The sequence below is a fragment of the Atta colombica genome, unplaced genomic scaffold (genome assembly GCF_001594045.1).
Source record: "Atta colombica isolate Treedump-2 unplaced genomic scaffold, Acol1.0 scaffold41, whole genome shotgun sequence".
Taxonomy (NCBI): Eukaryota; Metazoa; Arthropoda; class Insecta; order Hymenoptera; family Formicidae; genus Atta; species Atta colombica.
This window is the reverse complement of record NW_017259520.1, coordinates 407,031-420,087: the sequence shown is the minus strand read 5'-3', so window position 1 is coordinate 420,087 and position 13,057 is coordinate 407,031. Positions and strand designations below refer to the sequence as shown.

At 32.0% G+C, this 13,057-nt stretch overlaps 1 protein-coding gene across 1 annotated transcript in view; it reads left to right on the top strand.

The window, feature by feature from the left end:
- Nucleotides 1–3,763, top strand: part of LOC108691156 (neuropeptide CCHamide-1 receptor-like) — a 5,476-nt gene extending 1,713 nt beyond the window's left edge. Inside the window, exons 2-6 of the mRNA XM_018198812.1 lie at nt 646–838; nt 1,057–1,190; nt 1,373–1,546; nt 1,637–1,887; nt 3,437–3,763. Of these exons, the coding sequence (XP_018054301.1) occupies nt 646–838; nt 1,057–1,190; nt 1,373–1,546; nt 1,637–1,887; nt 3,437–3,749 (1,065 nt within the window). The 3' untranslated portion in view covers nt 3,750–3,763. The remainder of the gene's footprint in view (nt 1–645; nt 839–1,056; nt 1,191–1,372; nt 1,547–1,636; nt 1,888–3,436) is intronic.
- The last annotated feature ends 9,294 nt before the right edge of the window (nt 3,764–13,057 follow it).

Genomic DNA, 13,057 nt, shown 5'->3' with positions numbered 1-13,057 from the left:
TATATATATATATATATATTACACATATATTATCCTTGTTTAATATTCGGTGAATAACAAGGATAAATGATGCATTATGTACATCATGTGTGAAACGGAATGCACTCTAAACTAATACGTCCATTGCAGACGCAAAATATTATCACATATATATGTGATTTTCGCGTCGTTGCATGACAAATTCTACGTGATGCGGATGACTCGACCCACGCCTCTCAGCCATACATACCAAACAATCTTAATTGGCTCTTACATTCCTGGAATTTTCGGCAACAGCTTCTCTGTTCAATAATTAGTTATTCCAGAGATTACAATATACTTTTTTCTATACAAGTAGATTACATTTCATTAATTACATGATATGCTTTGCGATAAGCTTATATAAACAGATAGTATACAGATAGTAGCTGCTTTTTAATTGAAATGTCTAGTATCGACAGATGCGGTTTGCTCTGTTACAATACAAACTGCTCAAATATCAGATTTTAACAGTTGACTATATAAATTGAATAAAAGCAATTAAAATCGAGCTTTTAGTTCTAACCATCAAATCTTCAATTATTTTACGCTTTTACTGTATGTTATTACTATTGTCTTCTTGTTTTAATCGATTACTATTGCGTAATTATTTAATTTGTTCTGCAGGTAATAATAACATGTGTCCCGTTCACTTTTACCGTCTACGTTTTGGATTCTTGGCCTTTTGGATTATTAGTCTGTAAATTCTCTGAGTGCGCAAAGGATATATCTGTCGGAGTCTCCGTTTTTACTTTAACTGCTCTGTCAGCAGACAGATTTTTCGCTATCGTGGATCCTATGCGAAAATTACACGTTGCAGGTATAAAACCATAGCTGCGTTATTTGAAACTTAAAGAAATGTGCGATATAAATCATTAAAATAATGTCATTATTGATATCAAGACCTAAGTAATTGATATCTTTCTCAATAAATTAAAATTACATATTTTTTTATGAAGACAAATAAAATCCATAACAAAAATAAAAGATTAAGTCTACTAATAATTAAATTAAATTATCTGATATTATTTATTCAAGGTAGTGGAAAACGAACAATACGTTTCACTGCAATTATTGTCGTCCTGATTTGGGTTTTGGCTATAATATGTGCGATCCCAGGCTCCTTTTCATACATTAGATTCTTCAGGGTTAATCGGAACGTAAGCTTTTATGTAAGTCAAATCATCGTACTCCTAACTATAATCCCATTTTAGACTTAACTCGTAACGTAAAATTCGTCATTAACAATCGTACGTAAAAGCTAAAGAATGTACGACGTTCTTTTCTATCCTATAAAGTATGTAGAAATGACCTAAAGATTTTGATATATAATTTATGTATCATATAATTCAAGGTGTGTTATCCATTTCCCGAGGAATTCGGACCAAATTATGGAAAGATGATAGTAACATGTCGCTTTTTCATCTACTATGTTATACCTCTCACCATCATCGCCGTTTTCTATATATTGATGGCCAGACATCTTATGCGCAGTACGAGAGATATACTCGGCGAAATGCAAGGACAGGTAATAGTTCATACATCAAATACAATAATTTATACAATAATAAACATTACGTGTTTATTTGTGCGCATATTAATACATGCTGTATTTTAGATAAAACAAGTACAAGCCCGTAAAAAGGTAGCGAAGATGGTAATGGCTTTCGTAATTGTTTTTGCTGTTTGTTTCTTTCCGCAACATGTTTTTATGTTGTGGTTTTACTTTAATCCAACTTCGCAAACGGATTATAATATCTTTTGGCACTACTTTCGTATCTTGGGTTTCTGCCTCGCTTTCATCAACAGCTGCATCAACCCTATCGCTCTCTACTGCGTAAGTGGTCCTTTTAGAAAATATTTTGACAGGTAAGTGTTAAAATTGTAATATATAATCATAATCTATAACCGAATTGTTGAACCTTTGTATATTCACCTTTCCAATCACCTAGCGTATTTTCGTTTACAAAGTATAAACCTTTATCTCTTACTCATTTCTCCTACCTCTATTTCCTACGGTTTTATTTTTGCTGCTTTCCTCTCTCTCCATTTCCATTGCTCCCCTATTCTTATTAAAATCCCCCACCTATGATTAAATTTCTTTCTTTTTTTCCCTTCTTTCATAAATTCTTCCAATTTTTCCTCTAAATTCTTTCCCCTTTATCCATAAGCAGAGATAACTTTTTGAACGGACGGCATGCTCCATAGAATATATTTGGGGCAATTGCGCCCCTTAACTATGAATATGTAAAAACCACACATTTGTAAGGGCGCGTATATGTAAGGCGCAGGCGGAATTAAATCCAGATCCGCGGATTATGAATCCACCGAACCCAGAGCCACCCAACGCCTCAAGAAATCCTCAAGAAACCGTTTCTTTTCCCTATTATAAAACCACCACTAGTCTTACCTCTCCTTCCTTCCCTCCTAGCAAAATAATACTCCCATACATGTGTTCTTGGAAGTCTATCCTTTAGCTTATCCCAATCCTTTTTCTGTATACCCATATCACACACACTGATAAAGTTAAAATCTTTGACATATCTCCAAAAATCCATATCCTTATTCCATATCCCTGCATAATTCCAAAATAACATAGCTCTCTCCCTTTTTCCTATACCTATTCTCTTTTACCTATTCATTTTTTTCTGAATTTTCCTTTCTTCTCAGCTCAAATCATTTTCTATAAATATTCTCTCTCTTTTTAATTTGTGCTTATTTTTCATAATTTCCTTTTTTTTCCTCTTCACTCTTTATCTTAACTATATACACCTGGTCACTCTGCTCTTTCCTATTCAGTTTTTTCCCTAACAACCCTTCTCTTCCCTTAACCTCTCCTTCTAGACACTAATATTTAACTTTTAGTTCTTTGCATTTCTCTGTCAATCCCTTTATTCTAATTTCTGCTTCTTCCATTTGCTTAGCCCATTCCTCATTCAATCTTTTGATCTCTTTTTCCATGATCTCTTTATCTCTTTAATTTCTTTTTCTAATAAATCTCTATTTCCTTTCTCCATATCTTCGACATATTATCATACTGATACTGATTCCGAAAACAGATAAATTTACTAATATTGAAAAGTGAAAACAAGCAAGTCTTTGATCCCCGAAGAAACTCTATTGATATGATATTCAATAATCACATTACTCTTTCGTTGCACCTTCTTTCGTCTGCTTCTTACAAACTAACTATCGCCTGTCTCTGTCTCTAATTTCTTGACTTCCTTATCGAGTCCACGCTCGTAAAACCACACGCTCTTTAAATATCCGCACTCATCACTATTAATTTTCGCACACTCTCCGAACGAAACGCATGCACTCGCATGCCTAACCGAGTCTTATAAACCAAAATTTCCCTTTTTTCTAAACTCTTAAAATTTAATTGATTACGTCTAAATAACTTTGTAATTTGTGTTAGATACTTGTTTTGTTGCGCCATGATGAAGAGAAAACGAAAAGGACATCGACAGTCACCAGACCCAAGTGCACGCGAACAAGGGCCAAGTTCTTCGCTTGTCAGTTCAAAAAAGAACTTGGGCGATTCTCGTCAAGAACAACGAACTATGATGCGTCTTTCTATTATGGCGACTGATATACGACCTAGGACTCTGATTAAAGAACAAGAAACTATTATTACTCTATCGGCGAATCCAAATGGTATTGAGGAGTCATTAAGAATTCAACGAATCTCAATAGAACCAACCGTACGTGATCGATTAGTTCCTTCATAAAGATTTAAAGATAATGTCAATGTCATATTTTTTATAATCATTTATATAAAATAAGTTTTTATGTCACTTAATATTACTTAATATTGCTCAAGTGAAATTACTCAGTAAACATTAAGTCGTCTTTAAGACAATTAAAAGATGTCATTAAATTCTGTAGGATGTCCGAAAAATTGTGCTAAAAGATGTTTTAAGACATCCTTAAGATGTCTTCTCAAGCAGAATAAGTCAGTTAAAATAATACAGATGGTTATAATTTTGCAGTCAAAATCTGTTTTGCAAAATTGACTATAAAACCATAACCATCTGTGTCTTTATTAGGATATAGATTAGAAAGTCTGCTGATAAGTTATATCAGCAGAAACCGAGCAAAGTCTTCTCATATCAGGTTCTGCTCTTTAAGCAGGACTTTGTTCGATTTCTGCCACTAATTTGCTGACATAGTCTATGTATATCTAGCAGGCGTTGTCATATTTCTGACAGCAATTTGCTAACAATGTCAGATAATGCAAACTCTATTTACAATTTGTTATTTACTTGCAATAAACAATTAATAGCAGGCTCATAATCTGTCTTCACAGGCTGTGCATCAAGCATAGCTCTAGTAATATACTATTTAACACCATTAACTATTAACTATCACATAACTCGGTACGTGACACCGCTGAAATTATTACAAATATTATTACGAATTATTACAAAATTGCAATATGTCTTATTTTTATTCTCAAAGATGTCTTAAAAATATTTCCAAAATACAGCTTAAAAAATATTAAGATATAATTAAGAGTTGTCTTCAAGACATTTATTAGATAAGTCTTAAAGACGTTTTAAAAAAGATATTTAAAAGACATCTTTAAACTTGCCTAAATCATTTAAATAACATCTTTTAAATAAGATCTTGAAAGACGTCTTTCGGATTGTTTTTTGACATGCGTATTTACTGGGTATATTTTAATGATATCTTCTTACAATCAACAAGTTTCAGATTGTTCAATTGCGATATATTTAACTATGGCTTTCAAAATGTAATAAAATTTTTCATTTACCAATTATGAATAATTGGAATATGAAAAATTTTACTACTTTTTAAAAGTCATAGTTAAATATGTCGCTACTAATATTTGAATTATTTAATGATATAACATATTAAAGTGACATTTATTGTTCCTTGCGATTTAGGATAATGTTACGCAAATAAATTTCTGTCATTTTCTGTTGCATTTATGTTTGGTCATACGAAGAAGTCATATTTAAATATAAGAATATTAATGGAACAGTAGATTAGCAAAATGTATAAACGAAGTAAAATAAACTATCTTCGTATGGTTTTATGAAAAATTATACTATATTTAATAAATATTCACGGAGAGAATTTTTTCTTTTTCTTTTTATCTTGAAAATATAACAATCGTGGGACAACATTGTATGTTGAAAAATTTTAATGTAAATCTCTCTCATTCATTAATAAAATTACAATAAAGTATAAAATAAGTTTGATCAATTTTACTGAAATGCATGGTAAAAATCTTTAAAATATTGTATTGTTCACAATTACCATATTTTCAAAGTAAATTTTAAAAGAAAATTCTCTCCGTGATATTTCACTGAATAAGTTATAGTATTAGAAGTTTTTTATTTCTTCTTTTTTTTTATTTCTTTTTTCTTCTTTTTATTTCTTTATTATGTTATCTATTCTCTACTGCTTTTTTTATGCGTTTATTTTTCTACACAAATAGCGGTATGCATTTTTAGTAATTTCTTTTAAATTCTCATTTTTTTCACCTTGAAGCTGTAGCTTAAAATATAACGCATAAAAATATAATTTGTTGTCGATTTAAAAAATTTCTTTCTTCTTTCATATGCAAAATATGAGAGAAATTACTAAAAATGTATACCGCTATTTGTATAGAAAGCAAAATAAAAAAGCATAAAAAAAGCAGTAGAAAATATAATGAAGACCTGTTTAAAAATTTCCATTGAAACTTTTGATTGAAAAATTTCCTACGGGTTGAACCCGAATTGTGCAACAACAACCTCCGATTGAAAAGTAGATTTCCCATTAACTTTCCTAAATCGGAATGAATCAGCATTTAATGGAAGTCAATAGGAAATCAATGATGTATTTGTAGGCAAATCAAATGAGTTTTCCAACGATACACATTCAATAAGATTTAATCGACCAAAACGAATGAGTCAATCTGCAAATACCTATAATTGATTCGATCTCACTCAATCGGAATTAATATTATATAATATTTAATATAAGAATCTATAGATTTTCATATTTGCACATGTAACTTACAAAATCCTACAAAATCCCATTAAATTCGATATTAGTAACTTTTCGATTAAAACCTATTAGGTGTTTATTATAAAAGATCCAATAGAATCTTATTAAATTCAGTAAAAGTGAACTATTAAAATCAATTGAAATCATGATGCACGAAACTCAATAAAATTTCATTAAATTTGTTCAATGTAAATTTTCGATTAAAAGCCGTTAAAGACGTGTGATATAAAATTCGATGGAATTTCGTTAGTTTCGAATAATGATGTTTTCCAATTAAAATCAATTGAAATAATATCTTATAAAATAGTATCTTATAAAATCCGATAAAATCCTATTAATGTCGATACATATGAATTTTTAATTACATCCCAATGATTGCTGATCGTGTGAATTCTGAATCCTATTGATCACAAATATCTTCCGTTTAAAAACCCATTGAACGTATATTATGAAAACCGATAGTATTCTATTTATCTCAGTCGAAGCAATTTTCCAATATAAACCTATTAAATACCATTCGTGTGAAATCTAATGCAATCCTATTGAACTTCATCACGTAAATCTTCTATTTAAAGCCCATTTAATATGTATAGTAGAATGATCGATTAAATTCCATCGATTTAATTCTGCAAAAATTGCAATTATCTTATTAAATCCGATTGATGACCAACGTTTCCAATGGGTAAACAGTAAACACATATCAATTCTTATAGAAGATAGAAATTCTATTGAATTTTATTAATTTTCAATCGGATAAATTTATATTTCCCATTAAAGCAATTCATTCTCATTACATTTCTATCGAATTTAAAATTAAATTGATTTCTATCGATTTCAATAGGAATTTTTAAGCAGGGAAATAAAAAGGAGTTATTTATAAGCTTTTGAAACAACATAATATTGATCTCGATTATATATGAGAGAAATAAGAAATTTTAAATCGACAACAAATTATATTTTTGGAATACATCTACGTAATTAATTAGCATATGTCTATATTAGCTTTTACTTGTAATATGTACGAAGACAGATGTATTATCAAATGAAATATGTAAATAAAAATCCCCAAAAAATATTTCATAAAATGTCTTCTTATTGCGCTTAAAAAATATATATGTTACTAATTATTCACGATAATTATAAAGTCTCAATTGTATTATTGTTTGCATGTTATATTCGTAATTGTTTTATTTATTACTAGAAAAAAATTTAAGACAAAAATTTCTTTAGTTTTTATTCAAAACATGTTTAAATTTTATTAAATAAATTAAATAAATTCCCCATGAAATAAAATATATTAGATATGGCACTGATAAAATAAAAATTAATAGCGCATAAAAAAATATATTATATTACAATATACTATTATTCGTTTTTATTTATTTAATTAATTCGTTTTTCATTTAATTATATTTAATTAAATTTTTAGTCCAACGTTCAATAAGATATAAATAATAAAGTTATCGTCGACTCCTAATAGCTCTTCTGTAAAATATTTTGTCTATGATATTTTTTTAACTTTTATATTTATTAATTACAATGCAAAAGAAATAGTACAATATGTATGAGCATCAAATTTACAATATCAGATTTTTTTCAGTTTTAAATGTAAAAAGTTTTAAATTAAAAAGATAAAAATTAAATTAAAAAGTTAAAAAGTTAATTAATTTTAACTTTTTAACTTTATTTAGTCATATTTTATCCGTAACTATTAATTTTTTATTTTGTTTTTTTTTTTAAGTCTCAGACATAAGACGCGGCAATAACTTAAAATGAGATGAAAATTGCAAAAGAAAACAAATTTACTAAGTGTTGACCATTGAAATTATAAATATTCTAATGAATTTGCTCACTTTTGTGATTTTCACTTCATTTCAAATTACACAATCGTGCCCCAGATTTCAATCTGTCAGAAACCGTGTATTTCGATATAGTTTTAAATAGATTGAAATCTACAATATTATTCCTTATTATTAAAATATAACACATCAATATCATCTTCTCTTATTATCTTCGGCTCACGTTGAATGACTGTTCAGTGCAGGAAGACTCATTTTCGATAACTTGTGAGGAAAGATGTTTGACATTTCGAATGGCTTTATTACTTAAATTTAATAAATATATAATATGAACAAAATATTCAATCAGTATACATAACAGTCTATATAAACAGTATATATAAACAAAATATGTAAATAAAATATAAAATATTTTCTAAATGAAGAGTGCGTTATCAAAATCCGGACAAATCGAACAATTTCTTTAAACAAAATGTTTTTAATGAATAATTAAATATTATAAAATTACAAAAATCCTTTTACATGGCATTTGGGGATTCTTTGTAGAGTACAATTATTCGATATATCTCTCATTAGTTTGAATGATTCTCAGTCTGAAGCGTTCGCACGCACGCTGTAATATAGCGCTGTCCATGCCGATGAATGCTGCCTCAATAGCGGTCCTTAATGACGTCACATTGAGATACCGAGACTTGTTTGTGACCCCTTTCAACTACGTTCCATACGTAGTAGTCCAAGGGATTTAAATCTGGGCTGTTGGGAGACCAGAATGAGAACCGAGGCGAGCAACTTTCTTGTCCTGGTAGTCTCAGAGAGCATCTGTCGTATCTTTAATATGTACGATTTGTATCGAAGATCCTCCTCGGCAATTCGACGCACTGTTGGCTCGCTTACATCAACAATCGATACTAATTTTCGCAACGATTGTCCTGAATCATTCGAAATCAGCGTTTTTGAGCTTTTTCAACAACTGCGGAGGTCCTCTTGATGCGTTCTTTCGAGTGATTCTTCCTATTATTATTAAACCTTCATTGGACTGTTCTAAAGCCGTATATTTTGCCAAATGTCATAAACGATTGATCTTGAATCCAAAGAATCGAATTATTTCCGTTGCTGAATGCCCAGCGCGAAGACCTTCGATGATAGGTGGCTCTTCGATTATATTCCGCACTTGGTTTCAACATCACCATTTTGAGAATATGACTGTTTATTAGAAGCATCAGGATTTCTCGGACGCCAACAACAATCTCTAACGGAGGCACAATATAGCAGAAAACTTAAATTGAAATTTGTCCGGATTTTAGTGACGCATATCCTGTATATATATTTGTCATTTCCGTTATTTATAAGACTAAAACCCTGGAATCTTGAAATAAAAAAATTAAAAAGAAAAACAAAGAATGATGGCAAATTTTGCCTATTTTTTGGACCTCGAATTTCTTTTTTTTATGACAAATAGTATTGGGAATACAAATAAGTTTCCGCTGTTTGCAAAAGACAGCACCACTAATAAACTGTAGTTAAAATTATTTGATGTAAAACGACATATCGTAAGATTGGACATCCGGCAATACCATAACCTTGAATATTAGCGATTTTGTATCAGCATCATATATTTTTTTTGTACGAAAATGTCGAATTTTGAGCCGAATAAGCGTCATTTGCGGGAACTTTTGATTTACTTCTTTAATTTGAGGAAATCTGCAGCTGGCTCATAGATTGCTTGTAGAAGCATATAGTGATGCTGCCTTAAGTGAGAAAAGTTGTCGTGAGTGGTTTCAAAAGTTTAAGAACGGTGAATTTGACGTCGAAGACAAAGAACATAGCGGAAGGCCGAAAGTGTACAAAGACGCGGAATTAGAAGCATTATTGGAAGATTCGTGCCAAATGCAAAAAGAACTTGCACTTATTATACATTAGGAGTGACTCAACAAATAATTTCATATCGTTTGAAATTATTGGGAATGATTCAAAAGCAAGGGAATTGGGTTCCATATGAAGCCAAGAAACATTGAACGCCGATTTTTCACATGTGAAATGCTGCTTACCAGGCATAAACGAAAAGGTTTTTTGCATGTATAGTCACTGGTGATGAAAAATAGATCCACTACGATAACCCAAAGAAGAGGAAATCATGAGGACCACCTCATGCTTCAACATCGACAGCCAAGCCGAATATTCATGGAAAAAAACTCATGTTGTGTATTTGGTGGGATCAGCTTGGTGTCGTGTATTATGAGTTGCTCAAACCGAACGAGACCATTACTGGGGCTCTCTATCGAACACAATTGATGAGATTGAGCCGAGCACTCAAGGAAAAACGCGCTACTACTCCAAGCATGACAAAAATTATTCTCCTGCATAATAATGCTCGACATGTTGCGGCGCCGGTCAAAACCTACTTAGAAACACTCAAATGGGAAGTTCTACCCCACCCGCCGTATTATCTAGACATTGCTCCTTCCGCTTGTTTGACTACCACTTGTTCCAATCGATGACACATGGCCTGTCTGAGCAGCAGTTCATCATATGAAGATAATTGTGTCAATGATTGGATAGCCTCAAAAGATGAAGCGTTCTTCCGACGCGGTATCCACATGCTACCTACCAGAAAGATGGGAAAAAGTAGTGGCTAGCGATGACCATTACTTTGAATAAAACATTATGTACCATTCTTTCACAATAAATGCTTAATTTTTGATTAAAAAATGGCGGAAACTTATCTGTACTCCCAATACTAGATGTAATAAAAAGAAATCCATTATTTTTCCAATAGATGGCTTTAGTAATCTGCATCTCGCGTTGTATAAGTGCGATCGAGTTACGCTAGAAAGATAAGATTTCGTACTAAAAAAACTTCTCAGACAGTTTTATGATTGCTTGACTCAGTATTGTTTGAGTGCGCGTCAAAGATGGACACCAGCAAAGAAAAAATACGAAAAATCATATTTTACAGTTTTTCTTCGATAAAGTGAAAACGCAAGCCAGGCGGCTGAAAATGTGAATAGTGTTTATGGTCCTGATACTGTAACAGCCAATCACGCGCAATTTTGGTTTTGTCGATTCTGTTCCGGTAATTTTGATGTCAAAGATGCACGCTCTGGAAGGCCAATTGTCGAAAATGGCGATAAAATAATAGAAATCGTCGAGTAAGTCCGACTGTCATGTAAGCACTATTTCGATTGCCCAGGAGCTAAACATTGCACAAAAAACCGTTTGGAACCACTTGAATAAGGCTGGAAAAAGAAGTTCGATGTATATACCACACGAGTTAACGCAAAAAAACCTCATAGACCGAATTTCCATCTGCGAATCGCTGCTGAATCGCAACAAAATCGACCCATTTCTAAAGCGGATAGTGATGAAAAGTCACTTACGATAACGTCAAGCGAAAACGGTCGTGGTCGAATCGCGATGAGCCGGTGCAAACGATGGCCAAGCTAGGATTGACGGCCAAAAAGGTTTTGCTGTGTGTTTAGTGGGATTAGCAGGGAATCATCTACTATGAGCTGCTCCCCTACGGCCAAACTCTTAATTCGGACCTGTACTGTCAACAATTGAATCAGTTGTAGTCTGTCTGAAGGTAGCAATCGCCCAGAAGCGGCCAGCGTTGGCCAATAGGAGAGGAATTGTGTTCCATCAGGACAACGCAAGGCCACACACATCGATAGTGACTCGCCAAAAGCTCCGGAAGCTTGGTTGGGAGGTTCTTATCCACCTTATAGTCCGGACCTGGCTCCAAGTGATTACCACCTGTTCCTGTCTATGGCGAATAATTTTGCTGGTGAAAAATTCGCCTCAAGAGAAGCTTGTGAAAATCGACTGTCCCAGTTTTTTGCCAATAGAGACGAGGATTTCTATGAGAGAAGCATAATGGAATTCTTCAAAATGGCAACAAGTTATCGAACAAAACGATGCATATTTGACCTAAATTGGATCATTCTAACTATACTAAATAAAGGCTTCAATTTCTTCAAAAATAATGGATTTCTTTTTACTACATCTTATATTAGATGAAACATTAATCCCCTCAGTAGAATTTCAAAATAAGCATAAGCATGGTTCCGAAGATACAAGGGGATGAAAGTACTCTGATCTGTGAGAGGCAAGGGGACTCACATTAAAAAAGCACCCCAATTTGTGAGAGGTAAGGGGACTCACATTAAAAAAGTACCTCGATCTGTGAGAGGCAAGGGAACTCACATTAAAAAAGCATCCCAATTTGTGAGAGATAAGGGGACTTACATTAAAAAAACACCTCGATCTGTGAGAGGCAAGAGGACTCACATTAAAAAAGCACCCCAATCTGTGAGAAACAGCATCAATTTCACTCCATCTATCTCGAGGAATTTTCATGTTAGATAAAAACTAAGATCATATTTGATTCCGGCGTAAAAAAATCCATAAAAAATGATATGTTTCATTTTGTTAAATATATATTTTATTCTTTGGACACTTGAAGAGTTTCGTGTACTTTCATGGGTTATGAGAAACCATCACTTTCATCCCTTCAATCTCCGCAAGTGAAGTCCTATGCTCATTTTAAAATTTCTTTAGGATTAATGTTGTATCATATAATACTATTTGGCATTAAAAAAATTTGAAATTCGAGATCCAAAAAATGAGATCGAAAAAACAGGTCTTTTTGGGTCATCATTCTTTAACTTTTAACTTTTCAATTATTTTTTTATTAAATTAATTTTTAATTCAATTAATTTTATTATAAATTAACTTGTATCTTAACTAAGTTAAATTTTCAAAGTTAACTTTAACTTAATGTAATTAAAAAAAAAAGTTAATTTACCTAACCCTGCAAATATCTTTCCATAGATTTGTTCGCGTCGCATGCTCTGATATGCTCTTACTATAACATTTACTCACTCTAACGCGCTCATTGAAGTGAGTAGAAGCTATAACAGGAGCACATTGGAACATGTAAAGTAGATAGCACATGCGACGCGAATAAATCTCATATCCTTGTTGTAAAGCTGGTCACAAAAAGATTGTAACATTTTTTTTTATGGGTTTCGAAATTCAATCTTGCTCAGCGATTGAACATAAATGGTTAGATCGGTTGAACGTAAATGGTTAGATTTATAAGTAAGAACCAATCGCTCGGTGACAAACTATATTCTGAAACCCATCGAAAACATTATATTTTACACTACTGCCCGTATCGCCCAACTGATTGATTGCTGCTTCTGCTACTTGATGCTTGC